Here is a 24,928-nt window from a genome sequence, read left to right on the forward strand (position 1 = left end):
GACCTGGTATCTTTCCATTTTCTCCTGTGGGATATTGTCAGATTCTTTCCCCTAGTTGTAAGACTATAGATAATCATCCTTTCATTAGGAGGGTTAGTGGGTACATTCAGGCATGTCTCTTCATGGCAAAACAGAAGCCAGACTCTCACTGATAGCGTGCAGTCTTGCAGATTGGGTTATGTTTAGAGTTTGTATGAGGAACCAGTATAGTTTGTACAAGCCACAGAAATAGATGGACTAAAACCCCAATAAAAGTGTGAGTTTCATCATGCATTGTAAACATCTCTAGGATTCTGAGCAAGAGTCTTGGGAAATAATTCACGTGTTCTGATAATAATGTTCAGGTTTAAAGAGGAAAAAGTACACTTCTGATGGCATTTGTGTAATGGCATGCATGTCTAACTTTGGGCAAATATTTCTCCCCCTGCACTTTGTTGACAGCAGATGAGGAGCAAGTTATATTTTGGTTTAGATTTATTGGTACACAACCTCAGGATAGAAAGTACCCACAGCATTATGGTGTTGACTGCAGTGTGCTGAAGTATCTGTTCAGCACTAATGCAAATAGAAGAACAACACATACATTCTTGGGAGCACTTGCATGCTGATTATTTTGTTTGAAGTACTGTCACCTGCATACTAAGTAAATCCAATTCTGTTACTCTTTTAAAAGATGTTTAAACACATGATATCTGGAGAGAGATGTCTTCTGTGCTTCCCTTTAAATCTCTCCTGGTACAACTAAGGAAACAAAGTTAGGCTGTGTTTGTAGTAGACAACTATGATGTGTGTCCTTGTTGGTTGAAATTTCTCAAGATTCATGTTGTGAGTAAATTTTAACTTTGTGGTAGCTTTTTTAATTTGTTCATGTAATGTACTCTCCAGCTCTTACTTTTTCCAATGAAGCTTCCACTTAGATCAATAAGTAAAATCAGTATCAGTAGTACTGTATACCAAAGTATATATACAGGGTAAATAAAGCTTTAATTCAAGAACTATGGAATATGTAGGTGTTTTATGAGGCTCTTAATATGGTTTATATGAGCTGAGGAGCTGATTTGGCCAGGGGGGTTGGACCCGATGATCTCTCGAGGTCCCTTCCAACCCCTATGATTCTATCTTTCAACCTCTTTTTAACATACAGCAGTTTGCATTCAAGTAATGCTTCATGTAGGAAAAAAAGTAGTAGTGTTGCCATCTATCACCTGATAGATTCTTCTCTTCTTTACCTTATCAGACTTGCAACTTTCTGTAATCAACTAAATAAGCAGGTTTTCCCAATCATCTCCACTGCCCCACATATTTCCTACATTAATAGTAGTGGATTTTAGCAGTTCCTAAATGGCTGATGTTGCACTGGCTACCAGCAGCATCTTTTTTTATTTTTCTTGTTCTTGAGTCAAGGGTATGGAATGTCCCTTTGGGCAGCGTGCGTCAGCTGTCCTGGCTGTGCCCCCTCCCAGCTCCTTGTGCACCTCCAGCCATCTCATTGGCAGGACATGAGAAACTGGAAAGTCCTTGACTGCTTGTTGCTAAGTAGTGCTTACACTTAAAACTTCAGTGTGTTAACAACATTACTCTCATCCTAAATCTGAAGTCTAGCACTATACCAGCTACTAGGAAGAAAACTAACTCTATCCCAGCCAAAACCAGGACAGTATACTTAGTTCATAGTTTCTAAAAGTGTTCTTCAATCTATTGTTGGTAATGTTTTCTCAAGAGTAAAACATGTATTAATGCATTTTTTTATTTTTATATTGTGTACTCTTTTATTAAATCAGTGGCTACTGCATGTCTAACTTTATTAGCACAAATCTTTTTCAAATGAGTGCCCTTAAAACCTACACTTAGCTTGTGGGGTTTTAGTTTTTTGTGGTGTCTTGTCTGCCCACTACTATTCTCTAATCTAGCTGAAATATCCAGGCAAAACCTTTACAGTTCTTTATTCAGCTTGTGCACAGGCTTGATTTACATACAGCCTTGTACTCGAATATTTTTTGTTGTCACAAATAAACTAAAGCAGAAAAAATACTGCTGTAATAAACTACAGATACAGACACTTATTGCTCTTTACAAGTGTCAGTAAGTCATGTTGAGGAGGGTGTCAATGTGAGAGCATAACAAATTCACTTCTTAAAGTTTTCTATAAATAATAAAGCAATTCTCCCATTTTAAGAAAATAGCATGAAAGTTCAAAACAGCAACACAAAGGTCTGATTGACAGATTCAACAATGGAAAGAGTCTGTAAATACCAAAAGGATGTAAGCATCAAAGGTAGACAAGATTTATTTAGAGAGCTCTATCGCTTTTTTGGAACACATGAGTACAATGGTATTCAAACCTTTTTAAGGTTTAGGCTATTCTTAATAGAAAATTTTGAAAGCTTTGATGTTAAATGTGTTCCATTACAATCAGGTTTCCAGATTATGCTGAAGTAGACAGATTTCTGAGTTTGGGGTGCAGAAGATTGAGATGATGAAAGTGAATGGAGTTGGATTAATTTTCTACAGTTTTGTTAACAGAGTGGAAAGATCAAAGAAATATCATGCTAGGAAATATTCTTTGCTAATTAGTGAATGGGGAGATTTAAAAATTCTAATTTGTTTGCTGTTGTCTATAATTTTATTTTGTTTTAAAGCAGAAGGTAAGAAGCAGAACCAGACAACTGTTACAGGATTGAGCATACCCACCCAGCCCGTGGCTCGACCCTTGCCGCCTTTGCAGCCAAACCCTGTGCAGCAGACAAGTGTGCCAACAAGTGGACCTTCCCAGACCGCCATACATGTATTACCTACAGGTGACTTCATTTTGCATCATTATATGAAAGTAGTGACTGCTTTTTTTTTCCCCCTTTAAAAATAGTCTTGTGTGTCTACATTGAATATACACCCAATAGCACAAAAAGTGTTTGAGTCACTTTTAAATCTTCAACTCTAGTTAGTTTCTCATCGCCCTTTGGTGGTGTGTGTTAAGCTGATGAAGTGAAAGGGAAAGATAGTCCACTTGGTTTTGAAAGAATTCGGGATCAGATTAATTCCATGAAAAGAAAGAAATCCTGCTAAGAACAGTTGTGGAATTTATTAAATATATTGTTGTTTACAAAACTGAAGCAGAAAGTTGTAGCAATTGCATTATTCAAGTAATTAGGAAAAAAAAAACCCATCAGCAGCATCACTCCTCGCTCTGTCCACCTGCACCTGGCAATTAATCCTTTTGGCAGAGTGGATGACAAGGATGACATTGAAATTCCAGTCCTAGTTAAATGTTATTTTGTCTGCAGTGGGATTTTTTTTTCCTTTTCCTTTCTAATCCTTTCTAACATGAAGAAACATAGATCCTCTTTTTCTCCTTTATTTTACTCTCTTCTGTAGATAATTGTTAAAGATGAGTTGGCATTGGAATTGTCTTATGACTGATCTGTTCTATGGACTCATTGATTGTGGGCTTTATATTCTGCACAACTATGCTTAAATTCAGGACCTTTTTTGGGCGGGCAGGGGGGAGCCTATTAAGTTTATCTGTTGTATTTCAAATTTGTATATGTATTGACATTATTGATTCAGGCAAAAATTACTGTTTGTGTGGGCTGGTTTTGCTTATCTTGCATAACAGCAGATAGAATTTCACAGAGACTGTATTTGTTTTGCATGGCTCAGATGAGTCGGTTTTCCAGAGGAGGTGAGTACTCTGGAACAGGCATATCAGCTTTGTCATGGAATGCCATTCTAGCTTGTGGCCTCTCTTTTTGCAGCTGTGACAACAGTGAGTGTGACACATCGGCACGTGACTCAAACTGCTGCAAAACTGCCTATACCAAGAACCCCCACTAACCATCAGGTGGTCTATACCTCTCTTTCTGCTCCACCAGCACCAAATCCTGTACGAGGAGCTGTCATGCCAAGCCCTAGTTTAAGGCCACTCAACCCACAGGCTGGAGGTAAGTGATGCTTCTTTTTTGAGGAGCAGCTGAAGGAACTGAGGTTGTTTAGCCTGGAGAAAAGGAGGCTGAGGAGAGACATTAATGCTCTCTAAAACTATCTGGAAGGCAGTTGTAACGAGGTGAGTGTTGGTCTCTTGTCCCAAGTAACAAGGGAAAGGACAAAAGGAAACAGCTTCAGGTTGCATCAGGGGAAGTATAAATTGGATATTAGGACAATTTTTTGTTTGCTGAAAGGGTTGTCAATCATTGGAACAGGCTGCCCGGGGCAGTGGTTGATTCACCATCCCTGGAAGTATCTAAAAGACACGTAGATGCGACGCTTAGGGACATGGCTTAGTGTGGACTTGGCAGTGCTAGGCTAATGGTTGGATTCAATCTTAAAAGTCCTTCTCACCCTAAATGATTCTGTGATTCTATGCACATTGTAGCATGGCAGAGGTTGATATGTTCTACCTGATGGATGTGGGGTTTGGGTTGGGGTTCTTTTGTTTTGATTTGTTGCTTGGTTTTTTTACAGTACTGGTCCTGATGAGTCTAGGTTTGGGGTTTTTTTTTCCAGTTTACAGACTTGAGACAATCTCAAGCTATTAAGAAATCATTCCCTCTACATTTGTGTGAGTGAGAAAAAAACCTGGATTTTAGTTATTTCAGGCACTAACTGCCAATTAAACATCTCTGGATGACATGCCCAGTACTTTACAAAGTAGCAGAAGATAATGTGATGAACCATTGTTTTGTAGAAAGATAGTAATTGATGTCTGCTTGAGTTTCCTTGACTAGAGATGTCAGCAAGTTCATCTTGACTGCAAACATTAACTGGTATCTTCCCATAGCAGTCAGCTTATTTTCTGAAATGAGTAGTAGGTGTGAAAAAGAACCTTAAAATTACGTGATAGTTGATATTTTGTGACTAAATGGCACATCTTAACTGCCTTTTTTAAAGTCCCTGCGACTTCTGCACTGTGATTATTTTAACACCGATACATTAAACACACATTTTCCTGTTCCAATGGTACTGACTACAAGCCTATTTTTATGAAGCCCAGGTAGGAGTGTTTTAGACACTGTCTGTGTAAGCCAGGCTCTGCACAGTGTGTGCTTGAGCTTTGTAAGACACTACCTGTGTAGGTTTAAGCAGAAATAATGGATTCATTGTTCTGAAATGATAGTTTTTGGAAAGGAGAATGTCTGTGTATGTTGGTAGCAATTTAATCGAGTGTCTGTTATGCCCGGGTTTGGCTGCATTGCCGTGGGCTGTGAAAAGGTCAGCTGTGCTGGCTGAGCAGAAGCCGATCAGACAGTTCTTGGGCTATCTCTCTGAAAGGTCGTGATGTCAGGAAATTGCTGTTCTTTTCAGACTACCTGTCAGTGTTTCTTAAACTTCTTACACTCTTGTGCCACGTGCATTTGAGTTCAGCTCTTTCTGACCAGCAGTATCTTTTGAGGGGCCTGTCTGCGTCTCACGTTCCCATTGGCAAAAAGGTAACCTCAGCCCACACTTAGTTTTCTTCATAATTAACCCTTAGTGATGAGCTAGATGTGTCTGATCTTCACACTGTTCTCAAGGCATTCTGAGTACTTAGTTGTGCATTCACTTACATTAATTGTTTTTAACAGTATTTTTGCACCAAAATATAAAATGCACCTTTTTGTCAGAATCTGCAACTACTTAGAGCAGTTGTTATGACTAAATTTGCATCACTAGTATTAATATATGTGGAATATATATTAGTGTTAGATATGCAGGATAATTACTGGGTTGTTGAAGGACATTTTAATAGGTAATATGATATTTAAGGGCTTTTGTAGGAGAACTTGATGAGGTAGGGAATTTGTATGTTCTTCAGGCAAGGTCATCCAACAGCAGATGTCTGTGTAATGTGCTTTTGGCTTGATGGTCCAGTGGTACAATGAGTGCTTATCCTTCCAGTGTCTGCTTACAAATTCTCAGAAATAGAGATTATTTTCCACCAATATAATTAAGATTCAGCTTGACTTAGACCACATCATCTGCCAAGGTCCCTTCAAACCTGGACTTTTCGGAGAGATCGTTAGAGGCAGTTCTGTTACTCTGGCTTGAAAAGCATGTCTGTATTGCACTCCTCCTGGCCATGTAAGAGAATGATAGCTCTTCCATAGCATTGTGCATTCCCTGTACCTCTGGACAAGGAAGCAGGATAGTTAGCCTGAGTAGGTAAAAGAGCAGTTTAATTAGAATACAGATTATTTCAAGGCCTTGTATTTGCATCCCAGGTAGACAGGTTGCACGTAATATTAAGAAAAAAGCAACCGTGTCTCTTGAGCCCCTTTAACAGTTACAGGTTTTCATGTTTTAGTCCATTCAACATTTTTCCCCATCTTTTGTTATGCAGCTTTCAGAAAGGCTGCTGCTTGTGTGTATGGGGTTATATTCTCATCCAATCAGTCTTCAGTGTCAGTAGCAGAGGCATCAGGAGTAAGATCTCTGCACTTTGGCTTTGAAAGGTTAACTGTGAGAACTCATCCCAAGTATTTTGCAATTTCTAGTTTTGTACTACTACCCCAACCAAGTAGCATGTCTACCCAGTAATAACACTGGATTTGTACCCTGTATCTTATCAGGCATTTATGTCCATCTTCTTCCAGTTTATTGTGATTTCCCAAGGAAGAATCATGGTCATGCTAAAACAGCATATCTGATTGGATTCTCATAGATGAGAAATTGCCAGTTCAGGTGACTGTTCATCCTACAGGAATTTGCACAGCTTCATTAGCTTCTGAGATAGAAGTGCCAGTAGGAAGATGATGTGAAGCAGCTATCTAGAGTTCAGAGCTTTACACTGAAAGCATTAAAATGTAACACGCTGAGCTCCCCACCTCAGACTCACACGTCACATAGACTTCTGGCAGTCATCACCTACAATCATAGCTGGATGACTGTGTATATAGAGAAGTTGGAATGCACTAGCTGCAGTTTCCTGACATGTGAGCTTCTGGAGTATTAGAATGTTTCAGTCTGATACACGTGTGGAACTAGGGCATGGTGGAGGTTGCCCCAAATCTTGCGCTTCTAGACAGAAACAGAGGGTCACCCTAGGCAACCCCTAACAACAAGCAAAAACTCTGATCTCACAGAACATACGTGTTCCAACAGTAAATGGGCAAAATGTTCCCTAAGAAAAGTGAGATGTAGTATAAAATGAATGAAAACTTGGTAGTTGGCAAGAGTTCTGGATATTCTCTTCAAGGCTGTAGAATTTCCTATTTTATTCCTGCCAGTCAGGTCAGTTTGCTGAGGGAGTGAATGAAACGGTAACTAACACCTGTGAGTTACAACTGGTATGGTGTCTGTTCTGTGATGGAGGAGGACAAACTTCTTGGACAGTGACTTACCTTTTTTGTTTTCAATGACATCCACAGCACAGCCTTCTGGCATTTGAATACTGAGCAGATATGGTTCTGCTGCAGCAGCATTTATCTTTTCTTTTCACAATCTCAGTGATCTAGTTTTTCTTTTCATACTTAAGCTCCCTGTATCTCACACCTTCCTTCCCCCCCCCCCCCCCCCCAATTCCTTTCATGCTACAAATTATGGAAAGATCATTCTGTCTGCTCTGCAGACACAATCACTTGCTCTCTTTCACGTTTACAGCTTCAAGGGATGGGAGGTGGTGTTTTGTTGTGCAGTACTTCATCAGTCTGCTGGCAGTTTGAGGAGTGTGTCAGTTTGAAATTTGGTGTCATCCAACTGAATGAAAGAGTTGGTCTTCCAGTGCTGTGTAGATGATTTTAAGTACTGAATACTCTGTTTCTTGTAGGTATGACAGTACGAATGCCTCAAACAACTGCATACGTTGTGAACAATGGACTAACCCTTGGATCTGGAGCTCCTCAACTTACAGTGCATCATCGACCACCACAAATGCATGCTGTGAGTAATGAGCTTGAAATTAATTAATGCAATTTACAGGCTTGTCTCTGCATTAATGTCTTTCAGATTGGAGAACAGGGAAATGCCTTACAGAGAGTTTGTAGACAGTCCGTGTGCATAGCATCACCTTATCACCTACAGCAACTTCTGGCAAGACTGGTAAAAGCTGCGCAGTCTGTTAGCTTACTCCAGAGTTCTCCAGGTCACCAGTAGCACACAGTGAAAAATGGTATGTGAATTGTCTGCAGGTGACTTGTGGAGTCACGAGTACAGAAGAACTGCCACTAAACAGCTTAGTCATGGTTTGGCTACAAATTGAATGACCACTTTCTCAGTACAGCTCTTTGCAAAACTGAGGTAGGAGAAGGTGGTACAGACAAGATCCTCAAGGTTGCCAACTCCCAGATTTCAGAGGGCTTTTTTATCACTGTAGGGGGTGACTACTTCTGTATTATCTCAAACCCCTTTGAGAATTTACTCTTGACTCATTTAATTTGGTTTTGTTGTGGAGACTGAACCAGATGCATTGCCTGCACTGTTGGGCAGTCACATCACTTGTATTTACCACTTCAGGAGATCACATAACCAACAAGGTGGCCTGCCGTTCTTTCAGTCCAGACGCCATTTGACTTCATGCAGTCTCCAGTGATAAATAATAAGTAACCCAGAATGACACAGCACACTTAAGATGACAAAAACTACCCCAGATTTCAAACTGAAAGGCCCCTGCCTTGAAGAATTACAGAATTTTATACTTACTGCAACTACACTCCAAAAGTCATCTGAACTAACGTAAATGCAAGACCTAGGACTCTTTCTGTGGTATTAAAAAAATAAATCAGTGGCCACACTTGTACCCTTGTTTGAGATTTTTCTGGAAACTGAGGCTCAGGAGGTAAAATCCATGTGGCACCATGTCATGGTTTAATGTGGCCTGTAGCTAAAATACCATTCACTCACTTCTTCCCTTTCCCCCCCTCAGTGGGATAAGGGAGATAATAGAAAAAGAAAACTGATAAAGCTCTTGGGTTGAGACAAAGACAGTTGAATAGGACAGAAAAGGAAGACAGTAATAATAATGATAACGGGATATACAAAACAAGGGAGGAACAGCACAATTTCTTATCACGTGAAGCTGATGCTCTGCTACTTCCTGAGCTGCACCACCCTCCAGTTACAACAGAGCATGGTGTCATATGCTCTTTGGCCAGTGTGGGTCAGCTGTCCTGGCCATGTCCCCTGCCAGCTTCTTGGGCACCCCCCGCCTTCTCATTGGCAGGGCAGTATGAGAAGCTGAAAAGTCCTTGACTGCTTGGCAACAACTGAAAACATATCAGCATGTTACCAGCATTCTTCTCATCCTGAATCCCAAACCCGGCACTATACCAGCTGCTAGGAAGCAAACTAACCCTCTCCCTGCCAAAATCAGGATGCACCATTACCTGTTCTTCCTTTTGTGACTGAAAACCATCTGTTGAAGAGATGAGTTTTCAGCTTAATCCACTCAGTGCCTGGAGTGTTTTGGGTAATGATGGACCAGCAGCTCCAGTGTAGAGTAGCTCAAAGTCATTATGACCTGGATGCTCAGTCGTGGTATAGGGCACAGTGTTCAGTCCATCGCCTCTTGAGTAGGAAGCAAAGAGGATATAGGGAAATATCTGTGGCAAGAACTGTCTATGCAGCTAGGGATTTATATGCAAATAATAAGAACTTAGGGCATCCTTGGTCCTACTCCTCCTCATTCTTTGTCCCAATCCTTCTCAACCTTCGCTGCTGCTTTTTTGCCTCTGCATGCAGGACTTAAGAGTTGTGATTGTAAGCTCATTTGCTTCCATTTGCCGTGGGAATGATGAATTACAGCCTCATTCCACTGCTATAGGCTGACCTTTCCCTTGTTGCTCTCACGTTGCTTAGGAGCCACCACGCCCTGTGCATCCAGCCCCGCTCCCAGAGGCACCACAGCCACCACGTCTGCCCCCTGAAGCTGCCAACACTTCTCTGCCTCAAAAGCCACAGCTGAAGCTGGCACGGGTACAGAGCCAGAATGGTATCGTGCTGTCATGGAGCGTCATGGAGGTGGACCGGAGCTGTGCCACTGTGGACAGTTACCATCTCTATGCCTACCACGAGGACCCGAGTGCCACTATGCCCTCCCAGTGGAAGAAGATTGGGGAAGTGAAGGCCCTCCCACTGCCTATGGCATGCACTCTCACACAGTTTGTGTCTGGCAGCAAATACTACTTTGCAGTCCGGGCTAAGGACATCTATGGACGTTTTGGACCCTTCTGTGACCCCCAGTCCACAGATGTGATCTCTTCCCAGAGCAGTTAAACTAGAGATCTTTGGAGCCTTTAAACTTGTCCTCTTACTAAGAATTACCCCAGTTTTGGGGGGTTGATCCCATGCATGAAATTCACTTTTAAATCCACTCTCTGCAGGATTACTTTAGACAGTTGTGTGATACACTACATGCATTCAGAACCAAAAGAGAAATAAAGTTTCACCTGCAGCAAGAGAGCCTGTTTTTTCTGGATAGCTCAAGTCATGGGCTGTTTGAAAATTTCTTTTTCCCTTCCATGACAGCTGTTTCACCCTGATACCTACCTACCCTTTATCCAAGGGCACCCGGATGCCTGGGATTCTGCTTCAGAGTGGGAACAAAATAATAAATTACAGCTTGTCTGATGCAGAATGTCTGTCAAGGCACTCACATGAGGGTGAGAACAGATTTGCTTCTTGCCCCCCACCGCTCTGGGCATGCTGTGACATGAAGGGGGGAGCTTCAAGGTCTCACTTGTGTACTGGAAGATTGAGTGGTCTGGTCTTATGTTACAAACTGTAATGAGCTGTCTGAGGGGAGGGACGGGAACTTGAGTCCGGCGGGGAACCAATGTGTGTGTAAACTTGGAGTTGGTGGGGGAAGAAAAATAAAAATTGCTGTAGTACCCCCTACCTCTCCTACCTAAGAACACTCTTCTGCTTTCACAGTCCTCCCCAACTCACACTGGGAGGATTCTGAAACTGGATTGTAGAGATAATATTCACACACCTCTGGCTCAGATAATTTCTCTGCCCCTCCCCTTTTTTTTAGATTTATTTTGTGCCTTAAAGAATGATTTCAGAAATAAATGTAGCCAGATACCTTGTGGTGTTCTTTTATTTGCTTGGAGGTATTTTTCCCTTTCCCCTTCTAGCCCTTCACTTTCCTGGCCTGCAGTAATTGTTTCTGTACAGACCAGGAAGTGGAACGTCTGCTGATGCTGGATTCATTTCTGTCTACAGTATCATTCACCCCTTTCCCCTCTGTAATTCTTGAGTAGTTTTTTTTTTTTTTTTTTAGTCCTGTCAAGAATATTAGAGTATGCAGACAGTATTTTCCACCAGAGCCTTTCCTGATCTTTTGGGAAAGCTGTATGCTGCTTTGTTCAGCCAAAGAAAAAACCTCTGTGGGGTGGTACCATGAAAGCTTCTAGCTGTTGGTCTGGATGTTCAGTTATACAAATAGTTAAGAAGTCGACTTCCCAGTCCTCCATCTCCTCACCTGCCTGCCTCTGCAGAAAGCTAGAGTGCCCAAAGCAGCCTAGAAATTACTTTAGACACTGGCCTAAAACTTGTGAGTGGCAGCAAAGGTTAATAGATGCTTTCATGATGCCTCCCCCTGAGAACAGGAACGGGTGCATCCGCGCCACTGTTGTTGACATGTTAACCTTGCGTTTTGCGTAACCACGTTGTAACACACGTGGGCAAAGCACGTTCATGGAAGGGTTTCGCTGTGGTACTTGTCAGTCTGGTTCCTGCCCAGCAGAACCAAACTCTGGATTTAGAAGGGGAAGAGTCTTCTTGGTTTTCAATCCACTTTGACATGTAGCAAAGCTGTAGAGGAAAACATGTTTTAATTTCAATGCTCTCCCTCTTAAAACCAACATTTTTAAATGCAAAGCAAGGTTGTAAAAGGGCAGGAAAAACGAAATCCCAAAATGCAACTGGTGAAACACGCAGCGAGCTCACGGGTTCTTTAGTAGTGTTCCCTTTGAGAACATTTACAGTAAAAGAAGCTGCATTGTAGGCTTTTGTCTGCACTACTTTGCTGTGCTCCTTCATGTAGCTGGGATTGTCACTTCCGTCAGGTGAGTAACCAGTACTCTGTACGGAAGCCTGCATTTAAAGTAGAGCCGTTTTACTGGTCTGAGTGAGAGAAAATTCTGTCTAAATCCAGTATCATCAGAGGTGGTTCACTCTGAGTCTCGACCATGAACGATGTGTAACCTTTCCTTGGAATAACAGTTGTCCCTGTATTACTGGTGCCAATAATCGATAATGCCTTGAACTTTTCTATGTTTAATTAATTAAATGTTTTGTCTGACTATTTCAAGAAATAATTACTTAATAATACATTTTAAATCTACTTATGGAAAGTTGGATCCTTATAAAGCCAGTTCTGTAGTAGAGGTTAGAGCAGTTCATTCCAGTTGATGGCTCTCAACTCCTCCTTGGGCAAGTTTTTTAATGTGTCTTTGAGGTGGTACCAGGGGGCTGTTGGCCATATCAGTACAATGAGGTTTTACAGTTTGAAAGTTAAAATAAACGTTATAATACAGCCTAGAACTTACAGTGCTTATTTGTGATTCCAGCCCAAACTATACGTGAGCTGTTCTATGGTTTGTGCTTGCGTTGTCACAGTTGTTCTTAGCTTTGTCTTGCTTGGGATATGCAGGGGGTGAGAGTCCTGCGTTAGGTTTTTTTCCTCCAATGGAGGTATTAGGGGTGGTCTGATACTGTGTTTGGAGGTTCTGTGGGCTGTATCTCTTGAGGAAGAAGACTCATCTTTATTTGCTAAAGAAAGATGTAGTTCTCGACTGAACTGATTGTAAAAACTCACTTCTGGCTTAATAGAGCTATTCTATGGCAGAGGGTGGTTGATTATTTTGTGAATAAATAAGCTGGCTGCTGCTTGGTGGCTGAAGCTGTTGCAGCTGAGGAGCGAAAGCTGACTTGGCTTTTGTTTCACCGCTGCAGAGCTGTTCAAGGTCTAAATTCAGGATCTTCAGCAAGTAGCAGTGGCAAAGTATGTGATGAAGCATGGCTGGGCCTTCACATGCCTGGCTTGGTTTGGAGACCCTAGAGGTGGCTGGTCCATAAATCACAGACACAGAGTGCTGTGCCACCTCTGTGAAACCACGGTCATGTGGAGCATCTCTCTGCAGTGAGTATCCGCCCCTCATTGCTCCGTTCCGTAACTCGGGGCCCTTTGCCCGTGTTACGCAGCAGCTCATTAGTTTATTAAGCTTTACCTCCCAGAAATAATAAAAACTGTTGAGACACAGTTCTCTAGAACTTCTACTGGCAACAAACATTCAGACATCATTGCTTTCTTATAATAGACTTTGAGTACTGGCAAAATAAAGGGTAATATTTGGTACAGGTCTGTTAACACTGTGCTTCCAGGCTGGGCTCTTCCTGAAGTGTTTCCTGCTGGAGGCTTCCAATAATCCACTTTTAAACATGCTAAAAATCTCCATATGTTTTTTAAGTGGAAGGGCTTGGTTTAGTTTCTTCTCTGTGCTTCATGCAAGTCTTTCCATCTTACTTTCAGTACCCTGGTGTAAAGTTGTTGCCACTGGGTACATGACATTTCAGCAGCACCACCTTGGACCTAGTTGCCTGTGTTTTAGCAAACACAGCACTGATGCTACAGCTGTGTTTTACATCCTATTTTAACGTCCTGGTTTGGTTTGGTTTCTCTGTGTGATACAAAGGCAGCTGCATGTCCAGGTTGGAAGTAATTTGAGTTCAGTTTCTGGTTGCAAGGAGCCCTGTGGTGGGGTGCTGATGACAAAATGCCGTTGCACTCCTCGTTGCAGCTTCACTGGTCTCCAGTGTACGTCTAAAAACACTTTACTGGATTCAAGTAACTAAACCCTAGGACCTGGGCAGGCTGTAGGTTTGGCATCTGTACTGCATCTGCAGCAGCAGCTTCATAAAAGGGGAGGGTACAGAAGCAGGTTCCCCTTGGCCTGTATTTATTTCCATTCTCTGCCCAGCTTCCCTGGGAGCAGCAGCTGGTCTTGGGCTTTGCTCCTTCGAATTATTTGTGCTACCACTGATGTGAAGTCACAGAGCACAAACATAGAGACACTCGCCTGTCCCAGGGGTTTCAGCACAAGGCTGGAAATGCATGTGGTATCTTCCCTGTAACAATAAGCTTCTTACCCTGCTTCCTTGGGAAACAATGGCAAAACCCCTTGTGCATTCATGTGGGAGCATGACTGGGCCCAGCAGTAGGATCTGAGCATCACTCTGTACAGAAAGTCACATCAACCCTTCCTTGAGCTGTTTGTCTTAAATGTCCATTGAATTAGAATCTCTTCTATGTAGGGACAGGTCAGATCTGTTCCTGCTCCCCAGCCAGCCATTCCCCAGTGTTGAGCACTGCCTACACTGTACAAAATCAAGCTGTGATTCTGCCGCCTTAGAGACTCTTGAGTATTGTCATTTAGTCAAAAATATCTATCCAGATTTTTTAAATAGAAGGTTGATATATTAAATATATATTTTTTTAATTTGTTGGTTTGGATGAGTGGGGGCGTGGTATGAAAACACTGGAGGGAGAGGAGTTGAAGTAACAGAGCCAGCCCTGCCACCAAAATCTGTATTCCCTTCCAAACACCACCCGAGGGGAGACAGAAAAATGATAGCCAAGAGAAAGCAAACAACTATTTTCCTTTTCATCCCTTCTAAACACCCATTAAAATGCATCTTGATTTCTCGTTCTCATTATGCAGGCTGAGCATTCCTTTTTTTTTTTTATTATGCATACACATATATATATATTTGAAGTGCAGTCTTAATTTAATGGGGTATACCTGTAAATAAGGTAACTGGTTAGTAGCTGTTTGGGAAGTCCTGTTCAGCTTTAGTAATTTATTGGCTACTGGGAGTCAAAACGTGCAAAATCCTGTTAGGAATCAGAATCAGATTTGTTGTTTTGTTTTGCAGCTGGACTTGTAAATACAAGTAACGTAGGAGGGATTCAATGTCCAGTAATCCAATTTAAACTGGGCAGTTGCAAACTCTCTCCCCATTTTTGTATGTACTGTAGACTAGTGTGTGTGTGTATGTGTTCACAGTAGTGGGGTTTTGTCTGACGAGCCTGAAATTTATACTTTGAAATAAACTACTGGGTTTTTAACATTTTTGACTCATCTGTCCTTAGTTCCGGACATGTCAGGAGGCAGCTGTTTCAGAAAGCACCCCCGGTGTGAGTTCTTCCTCTTCAGAAGCTCTGTCAACCTTTACCAAGTGACACTGAGCAGCAATGGTTTGGCTGTAGGTCATTCCCAGAAAGTCAACTGCACGATGCTGCCCTCACAGCCTTCTCACAGAAGTAAAAAAGCTGAAGCAATGCTAAAACTTCTGGAAAGTCACCTACTTAGTGCTTTTGCAAAGCAAAGATGTGTTCTGGACAGACAGACTCAGGTGTAACAGGCAACCTGAAGTTGCCCCAGTGGGGCGTGGGAATGGAAACCAGGTTGCTGGTGCTACTCTCCTTCTCAGGGGCTGGGTTTGACCTCTGAGGAAATGGTAACTCTTCTGACAAGAGGCTTTGGACAAGTACAGGTGATGACTTTGGTTTCTCACAGCACCTTTGAGCACTGAGGCCGTGAGCCAGCAGATGTGTTCTCAGGGTGCATGAATGGCCATGTTCTGCAACCCAGGGGCAAGCTGTAGTACACAGAGCTGATTGCATCGGTCAAGGGTAATGAAACTGGGCAATAAAAAGGGTGTTTTAGTGCCATGATCAACTTGCACTAAAGCAACCCTGTTGCTTTTCCAGGGTAGAAGCCAGGTATGGCACCACCAAATATGTTGTGCACCTTGGCTGGGAACCAATGAAATGCCTTACTACAGGCTGCTTCCTGGACTCAGCTCTGCTGCTGATGTGTAGAGAACTCTGTTGGAGTGGTGTTCCTCAGGACCAGCACTGTTTAATGTCTTTGTGTCGGAGACAATGGGATCGAGTGCACCCTCAGCAAGTTTGCCAATGACACCAAGCTTGGGAGTAAGGTTGACATGCTGGGGGGAAGGGATGCCATCCAGAGAGACCAAGACAGGGTTGAGAGGTGGGCCTGTGAAAACATGAAGTTCAGCAAGGCCAAGGGCAAGACCCTGCACAAGAGTTGGGGCAGTCCCCAGCATAACTGAAGGCAGAGTGGAGAACGGACTGACAGCAGCCTGGGGGAGAAGGAGTTGGGGGTGTGAAGCTCCCTGAGCCAATGGTGTGCACTTGTGGCCAAGAAGGTGCATTAAGAAGAGTGTGTCCAGCAGGCTGCCCTAGTGAGACAACAGCTGGACTTTGGTGTCCAGTTCTGGACTGCCCAGTTCAAGAAAGACAGAGAACTACTGGAGACAGTCCAGTGGAGGGCTACAAGGAAGATGAGGGGACTGGCACATCTCTCATATGAGGAAAGGCTCAGAGAGCTGGGGCTGCTTAGTCTGGGAAGAGAAGACCAAAAGATCTCTTGAATACTTAGAAATAGCTAAAGGGCGGAGGTAAGAGTATGGGACCAGACTTTTCTCAACAGTGACCAGCAACAGGACAAAGGGACACTGGAAGTTCCATCTCAACATGAAGAAAAACTTCTCTACCCTTGAGAGTGGCAGAGCACTGGGACAGGCCATGTAGAGAGGTTGTGGAGTCTCCTCCAGCTATTCTGAACCCCCTTGGATGTGATTCTGTGCAACCCACTCTAGGTGATCCTGCTTTAGCAGGGCAATTGGACTAGATACCCAGAGGTAACCCTGACCAATCTGTGAATCTGCACTGGTGGATGATGTTCAATGTGATCTGGAAATGCATGCTTGCAGCCCAAAAAGCCAGCTTGTGGGCTGCACCAAAAACAGTGTGACCAGCAGGTCAAGGTAAGGGATTCTGCTCTGGTGACACCCTCCCCCAGAGTACTGCATCCAAGTCTGGAGTCCTCAACAAAAGAAGGACATGGACCTGTTGAAGTGAGTCCAGAGGAGGCCATGAAGCTGATCTGAGTGCTGGAGCACCTCTCCTGTGAAGACAGGCTGAGAGAGTCGGGCTTGTTAAGACTGGAGAAGAGAAGGCTTTGGGGACAGGACAGCTGGAGAGGGACTGTTTACATGGGCATGTTAGTGACAGGACAAGGCATAAGGGGCTTTAAGCAAAAAGATGTAGCTTAGGTATTAGGAAGAAATTTCAGGATCCAGGTCTAGTGACAGGGGCTTGGAACTACATGATCTTCCAGATCCCTTCCACCCCAAAGCATTCAATGAGTCTATGAAGTATGCAAAATTTGTACTTATTAACATGCCTACCCTGGGTTAGTGCAGAGCTCATTCTTCAACAGCATATAATTAGTTTGTGATGGTAATAGTTTCGTGGCACTTACTAAAGCTTGCTTCAAGTCACTGACCAGATGATGGACTCTCCTTAAGTGATGCTTGAACACAATCACACTTAGAAGGCCAGAGTTTCTCAAACTGCCTATTTAGAATAAGTGTACTCTCTGCACGTAGTTTCGACCAGTAGTTTTATCATAAAATACAGTGTAACCACTCTGCTCAAGCACTGCTGTAATTGCAGTTTGTACTGGATAAAGCAAGGTGAGTAAGCCAAGGCCAGAGCCCTCACTCCATTTCACTGCAGGGGAGCTTTGTCACACACTCACTGGTCTGTCAGGCCAGAGCAGGCTGCGTGCAGCACAGCCTCCTCTGTGCACCCCTGCTGCAGCTACTGTGTAACGTAAGGAAACTTAAAAATCAGGAGTGGGCCAAGCAGTGGTCTGACCTGGGAGCACAGCACCCAGACACTGACAAAGAACCAGAGCAGGCCCCATGCAAGGGCAGAGGGGGCTGCTGCCACACCGTGCCCCATGTGAGGCCCTGCAAGGGCAGGACCAGCAGTGCCTGTGTGGGGCACTGGGAAGGCTCCATGGGGGGAGTTTGTTACTGGAGTTTGCAAAGGACAGTAAAGGAAGGGAAATGTGCATCAGCTGTAATGATTCTAGTGGTCTTGCTGAGAGGATTTGTGTCCTCTGTAGGTGTTCATTAGGGGCTGAACCAAGCACCTCTCTCCAGCCACAACTGAAAACCTGAAGTTTATAAGTCCAGAAGCCACAGGACTTGGAAAAACCTGGAAGCAGGGAGTGGAAAAGCACAAATCCTCCACTTAAAGCACACCATCCCGTTGTTCCCAGTGAGCTCTGCAGAGGGGAGTAAGATGCTGGAAGAGACCTTTTAACTTTATACAGGTGCCTGAGAATGAAGCCATCAGTAGGTCCCTGTAATCCTACTCAAAGCCTTCACCTCCACTCCTTGACTGCTGTGCTGGGGAGAGGCGCTGGACCCAGCTGCTGTGGTCATGGCTGGCAGATCAACCCAGGCTTGCCTGTTGACAAAGGAAGCACACAGGACAGCACAGTAAGAGGAATGCTGTGACCTTCAACAGCACAACCATCAAAGGCAAAAAAAAAAATCCACCACAGTCACACTGAGTCGAGTCCTGAGGCAGGTAAGGTCCTGGTGATGTAAACATTTACTCACAGAAAAATGTTCTTAAAAGTAGAGCTCTTGTTTCCCCACAACTCTGGGTTTGAGCACAGAGCAGCTCCTGCTGCAGGGGAGGAAGCTCAAGGTGGGAGAAAGGCTGAGCTCACGTTTCTGCCCACATTTACAAACGCCCACGTCCCATCTCCTGCAAACAACACTTAAACAACATTCCTCCATTCGTATTTTTATACAAGCCCAGGTGAAAAGACAATAAATTAAATACAACCTGCAGTGACAGACAAACAGCAAACAGCCAGCCTCCAGCCATGCTGTGCTTCCAGTCTCAAACAAGCAGATGGTTTCCTGTGCTCAGCTCATACCCCTGTACCACCCTTCATGCCCCAGCACCATGCCTTCTCTTCAGTGTGCTCCTTTATGCCTCCTACAGCCCACTCATTTCATGTATGGCAGCAGCTCTGTAGCTGCCACTCTTCAGTTTAAAACATCTGTCTCAAGGCAGACACCTGAGGGACACATGTGGAAAGTGCTAAGAAATGTTGCTTTTGCAAACTGAAAAATGTTATTGTATTCTTTACTGACTTAAAGGACTTAGGCTGCCTCATCAGGAATCCTGTGTGGAGAATTTAGGATAGCACATAAAATAAGGGGGAATACTGTTCTCAAGGGTTCAATTTGAGTATATAGCTCTGCTAAAAGATACAGATGATCCTGGACAATGAGATAAGGGGTTAAATCGTGACTGAGGACATGGGCTGGAACTTAAGGAAATCAGGCTCAACGAAGAGTCTTCAACCATGTTGATTGTACATCAAGGCAAACAGGAAAAACGGGCAAAACGATGTGGGGTCTCTGGGGTCTCGATAAATCTAATCATTTTGATCAGGAGAGAACAAACCTTTTCAGAGGTTACAAAATTAACACGTGCAATCTGAAACCTGTATGGAGCTTTGACTTCCTTCAGCCCTAGGCCATGTCAGTTGGGAAAGTTAAGATAAAGACAACTACTTGCCAGTAAGCAGTTGTCCCAGACAAAAGGACTCATACATTTTAATTTTCTTCACCAATGGAAGTGGGAATGTCCCAGACATGCGATGTGTATTATATTGTGTACTGCTGTGGATGGGGCGCCTGGGTTGAGCCTGTAAAATCCATAGTTAAACAGAGGAAGGAGGTGAAAGGTTCAACCTGAGGAAGACTCGGAGCCTTCATCGCTGAGACCCCCGACGACCACTACCACAGGACAATGCGCAGACGCAAGTGGGAGGAGTTTATGGAAACCACCTCTTGGAACTCATCTTAATACGAAGCGGGACAGGTGATGAATATGTATAGATAATATAGTATAATAGTATAAAAATGCTGCAAACTCTGACCAAAGGTGTGCCTACTTTGTTGGGTCACCCGGTCTTGCAAGAACATATAATAAATTACTGCTTCACTACTTGTCTACCTTAAGTCCTGTTTTTAGGACGTTTTGTCATTTCTAAAACACACACACACACACACACACACAAAAGTGCTTACTTCATATTTGGTGGTTGTCCAAAGAGTAACAAGATTGCTGCCCTGTAAGGCTGGAGCTGCAATCAGAGCATCCCAGTGAGAGCTCACATTGCTGATAAACCAGGAAGAGTCACACTGGATGGCAGGCCAGCAGGAACAACAGGCAGGACTTCACAGGCTCCACAAAAGCAACCCAAAGTGACACATGGCAGGTAGAACTGCACAGAAGCAGGGCCATTGGGCTGAGCACAGCTGCTCATGCTCAGGGGACACCACAAGCCCCCAGTACCCACTGCGCTTCAGCACTGCCAGAACAGAGCAGGGAAGGGTGGCTGGGTTACAGAATGTTATACCCAGGGGTCTGTGCACACAGAGGTGCCACCGAGAGGCAAAGGTTGACCCAAGGGCCAGTGTCCCTGGGGTCCCAGCTGCAGGCAAGACACCTTCACTGATGGAGAACCTCAGGAGTAGAAGCAAAGAGAGGGGGTACAGTATTTGAGAACTGGTCCAGGGGTACCTCCTCCCACCCCTCTGGTGGAAGGCACCTGTGGCAGCTTTTCTGGCTCACAAGCACCAAGTGAACACCAGTCACCCCCTCTACACAGGCAGAGCTGCAACTGGCACGGACACCAACACATCCACTTACTCTATGACTAAGTCTGGCTGGGAGGCCCAGTCAGTCTGAGGCTTCGCCCCACAAAGAACAACACTGCAGTGCTAAGAGCAGCCCTGTGCAGAGCACTGCAGCAGTTACAGTTGCTTTACATGGCACCCTCCTGCACCCCACCCCCGCTCATGGCACAGATGCACTCCAGCCTCTCACACTTGCCTCCTCCTGCTACAGCAAACAAATCCTTTCAGTCTTTCCACAGACTGTCATCCTCAGCAAAAGCACTGCTGTTGTAATTCAGGGTGTCCCTCTACCCCTGAGGGAAATCAGCCCTACTGTGACAGCTAAGCCATGCTGTGGGAACTCACGCCCTTCCCCATCCCATGAGCCAAACTCCACAGACTTAGTGGAAACCTCACACTCCTCATCCTTCGCCTTTGTCATTCAGGGCATTTGCTTTGCAGTGTAGCTTGGACTGCCAAGGCCCTGAAGAGAGCTGTTTATTTTGTTTCACTTAATTACATGTACAACATCTATCACAAAACACCCCTGTGACTCGACTCCAGTGTAAACACAGGTAACGAAGAGCAGTATGTACTGTACCCCACAACCACCTCGCTGTCACGTTCCATCTCCACTGCTGAGGGAGCAGGAAAAGAGGTCACTGATCAGCAAGGGACCCACTGCCCTGACAGGTGCAGGCACAGATCTTTCCCTGCTGCCATACAGCAGCCTGGGGCAGTGGGAAGAGGTGGGGGGTGTTTCCAAAAGCACCAAGCTGCTTTCAGGAATCACCAGGGACATCTCTTCACTAGCTTTCACATGCTGCTTTGGTAAGACAGAGGAAATCTTGCAAAAAGATATGTCCCACAGACACCAGGCATGCTGCCCTGCTATGGAGACCACTGCTACAGAGAGACTCTTTGCTGGAGACAGTGCTGGCTGAGAAGCAGATGGCAGCACATCTCACAGGCACTGCTCAGACATCAAACCAGCACAAGGGGCCATCATGACCCAAACCAGCCACCACCATGACCCAAAACAGCCACCACCATGACCCAAAACAGCCACCTGGCTTGGCCCAGCCCTGCAGACAGGTCTCGTCACTACTAGAGATGGATCACTTGCTGATGGCACTGAGGTTCACTCCCTCTCTGGAAATAGCTGTGATGACGGCTCAGATCACCAAGAAGCAGCACCATGTCTACTTCCCATCAATCCCAGTCAGGAGGGGCCACCCAAACAGCTCAGGAGAGCAGAACACGTACTGGGCTGCAGAGCCAGCTGATGTCTGTACGAACTGTCCAGCAGGCAGGACAGTGGAAGGCAGGTAAGGCACAGGGATGTGGACATCCAGGTCAATTTATTACACACAGGAATGAAAATTTCCATTAAAAAAAAAATCCCAGTTTGGAATATTGCTGCTGGTGTCACAGGATCGGCCTCATGGTAACGAAATGGAAGTTGTATGATTCCGGCAGGCCCTGGTGCCGCGTGTGGTTGAACCGCCTCCAGGTGAAGACAGGGAGGCCGCCCTGCACTGGGGGCCCGTTGATTGCTGTGGCTGTGAAGGCTGAAGCCAGGCGGAAATCTGACACCTGCAGTGAAAGACGAGAGTTCAGGCTGAAGGGGTGTCCTGGTCGGTGACATGCACCCATCCCACCCAACAGGAACAGCTCTGGAAGGTTTGGGAACAGGAAGGTTAAAGGAAGCAAGGAAGGGGAAATGCGTGCTGGTTAGGCAGCTGTCCTTCACAGCACACAGACCAGCCAGCGCTGAAGGAAGCAGGAGCCCATGCAGCCCTCTAGCCCTTCTGCTATTCAGGGTGAGAGAGGCAGCACATCTGCTCTTGGGGCAATACTCCCTGGTTTTAGGTGCCTCCAAAAAGAGCTGGAGCTCCAGGCAACCTAGAGGGTCTGACTTAAGCTCTGCTGTGTGTTAAACATTAGGGCAGTCCCTTCAGGCACTATAAGGGCAATTTAAGAAAAGACAAAGGCATCACAAGGTTAATATTGCTCCCCAAACCTGGCCTTCTTCCTTCATTACTTCCTAAGGGGTCCCCAGCCCACTCCACTCCCAAGCTCAGAGACACCAACCTTGCCTTTAGCATCCACAACAGACTGGCACTGGCTTCACTGCCAGGTTTTTCTTCAGCTCTGGGCTATTTTGTTAGGTCCCAGTCCTCCCCCAGCCAGCCCAGCCCATTCCCCTTGCCTAACCAGGCTCACAAAGGCATCACACAACCTGACCAATTTTCCTCTAGCACTTTTATGGATTCATCTCATAACCATCTCCAGGAGCTCCTACTGGTCTGGGCTTGTGCAAGCTGCACAGGCACACAGCACTGCAATGCCAAAGGAACCTCCACAGGGACCATCCCAGCAGCCAAACTCACAATCCAGAAGTAGAGCAGGCTGGTCCCCATAGGAAAAAGTGCCATATGACCTCCCAGCACACCAGGGCTGGGCAGCTGCTTACTGCCCCTGACAGTGAAAATACCACACAAGCTGCTGTCTGGGTTTTGGCAGGGAGAGAGTTAATTTTCTTCCTAGCAGCTGGTATAGTGCTTCCATTTGGATTTGAGAGAATCATGCTGGTAACGTGCTGATAATTTCAGTTGTTGCCAAGCAGTCAAGGACTTCTCAGCTTCTCACACTGCCTTGCCAATGAGAAGACTGGGAGTGCCCAAGGACCTGGGAGAGGACACAGCCAGGACAGCTGACCCACACTGGCCCAAGAGATATTCCATACCAGGTAATGTCATGCTTTGTACGTAAATGGGGAGGTGGGCTGGGTTCAGCTCAAGAACTAGCTGAGCATCAGCTTTGGGTGGTGAACAACTGTGCTTTTTATCACTTGTTTTTGTATAGTCTTTTATTATTATTAATCTTCCTTTTCTATCCTATTAAACTATCTCAAACCTTTAGGTTTTACCTTTTTTTATTTTCCATTCTCTCCCCCATCCCACTGGAGAGGGGCTGTGTCAACATTTTAGCTGCCTGCTAGGTTAAACCACAAGAGCTGTGTAGAAAAACTCCTGCTTTCTCCAGGACAGTGGCTAAAGATCACTTCAGAAAGCCAAATGATCTTCACCAAGCTTTGCTCAAAGCAGTTTCAGAGAAGGGGATCCCTGGAGCAGGGCGATTCAGTATCACAGGAGGCTTTTGTAAAGGAAAAGCTAAAATGAGGTTGAAAACACATTCCTGTTGACTCTGGGTAGGCACCAACAGTCCCCATGAACAGGAGACTAAAGCTGTGCAAGTCACCTTCCCCAAGTGATGTGAGGACTCATTTCAGCTTTCTCTTAGGCTCCTCTTGCTTGCAAGGCTTTGGGGTTTAACCCCTAAATACCACACATGCCATTAACATAGTTCTTTCACACACCTCCCCTCTTTCCTGTGCCACTGTGCTGGGTCTGGTGTCAGGGTCAGGAGGTGGGACTCCGCACAGAACTACCATCTCAGGCCCTGCCCAAGCACTGGGACAGCATGAAAAGAGGCAAGACAGGCCTGGCCATGCCTGCCCTAGTGCAGGGAAACACACTCCAGGTCTGACAGGAGCACAAACAGGCTGCAGCAAACGTCAGCAGATCCTGAAACTGGGGTATTTACCTTGGAGTCGTAGCAGCCTGCGGGCACTGGGAAAGAAGGATTCAGGTCTTCCCGGCAACAAATGGTATTGCAAGGGTTGTGTTCAGCATAAGGGTCACGCTGGTAGTCTGGGGAGAAGTGGGGTGGGGAGCAGGGGAAGGAGAACAGAAAACAAGTTAGTCACCTCACAAGAAGCTGACGCAAAGTGCCCAAGCCACTAAGAGCTGGGTAATGGCACTGGCAGAAACAGATCTTGATAGACCTGTCGCTCACATGCCGGTCCCCAGGTACTGGCTAGAAGTCAGTGCTCAAGACAGGACATTATGTAGACAAGATCCTAATTCAAGTCTGTACAGCTATTTCTGCATCCCAGGGGCACATCTAACCACAAATATGTGCAACTCCAAACAAGGAAAGCATGCAGGAGTTTTGTCAGGAGAAAAGCAGAAAAGAAAGGCAAAGAAAAGTACAGCAGTGAAAGCCTTTGTTTTCCTGTTCTGGACTAAAATAAATGCAGAGCAAAGCCTTTGAATACCCATTATAGTAGCTGCAAGCTAGGAAGGGAAGGTAGACAAGCCTCAACATCTATGAGCATGCTGCTACTCACAGCCCAAACAGTAGATACCCCACCCTGGGAGAGGCCTCCCAACCCCCAAGCCTGGTAATCAGTGTTCACCCTATAATTGGGAATAAAAATATAGCATCTAAAGCTATCTGTACATAGAGGTGGGTTTAGCCAGAAGTTAATTATGCTGGTTTTAATCCATTTAGGGAGAACCCTGACAGGGAAAAACAGAGCAGAGTATTATGTGCCAAAGATCATTTGCCTGAACAGGGG

General features: G+C 44.9%; 2 protein-coding genes across 2 annotated transcripts in view; one reads left to right on the forward strand and one right to left on the reverse strand.

The window, feature by feature from the left end:
- ATF7IP (activating transcription factor 7 interacting protein) overlaps positions 1-10,992 on the forward strand; it is a gene marked incomplete at its 5' end in the record, with an annotated part of 47,851 nt that extends 36,859 nt beyond the window's left edge. The window contains 4 exons of the mRNA XM_084269977.1: positions 2,640-2,798; positions 3,753-3,938; positions 7,739-7,851; positions 9,766-10,992. Of these exons, the coding sequence (XP_084126103.1) occupies positions 2,640-2,798; positions 3,753-3,938; positions 7,739-7,851; positions 9,766-10,182 (875 nt within the window). The 3' untranslated portion in view covers positions 10,183-10,992. The remainder of the gene's footprint in view (positions 1-2,639; positions 2,799-3,752; positions 3,939-7,738; positions 7,852-9,765) is intronic.
- Positions 10,993-21,852: 10,860 nt separating this feature from the next.
- PLBD1 (phospholipase B domain containing 1) overlaps positions 21,853-24,928 on the reverse strand; it is a gene marked incomplete at its 5' end in the record, with an annotated part of 38,040 nt that continues 34,964 nt past the window's right edge. The window contains 2 exon segments of the mRNA XM_084263486.1: positions 21,853-22,098; positions 24,112-24,218. Coding sequence (XP_084119612.1) covers positions 21,931-22,098; positions 24,112-24,218 — 275 coding nt within the window. The 3' untranslated portion in view covers positions 21,853-21,930.

This window comes from Gallinula chloropus (genome assembly GCF_964237585.1).
Source record: "Gallinula chloropus genome assembly, chromosome: 1".
Lineage (NCBI taxonomy): Eukaryota > Metazoa > Chordata > Aves > Gruiformes > Rallidae > Gallinula > Gallinula chloropus.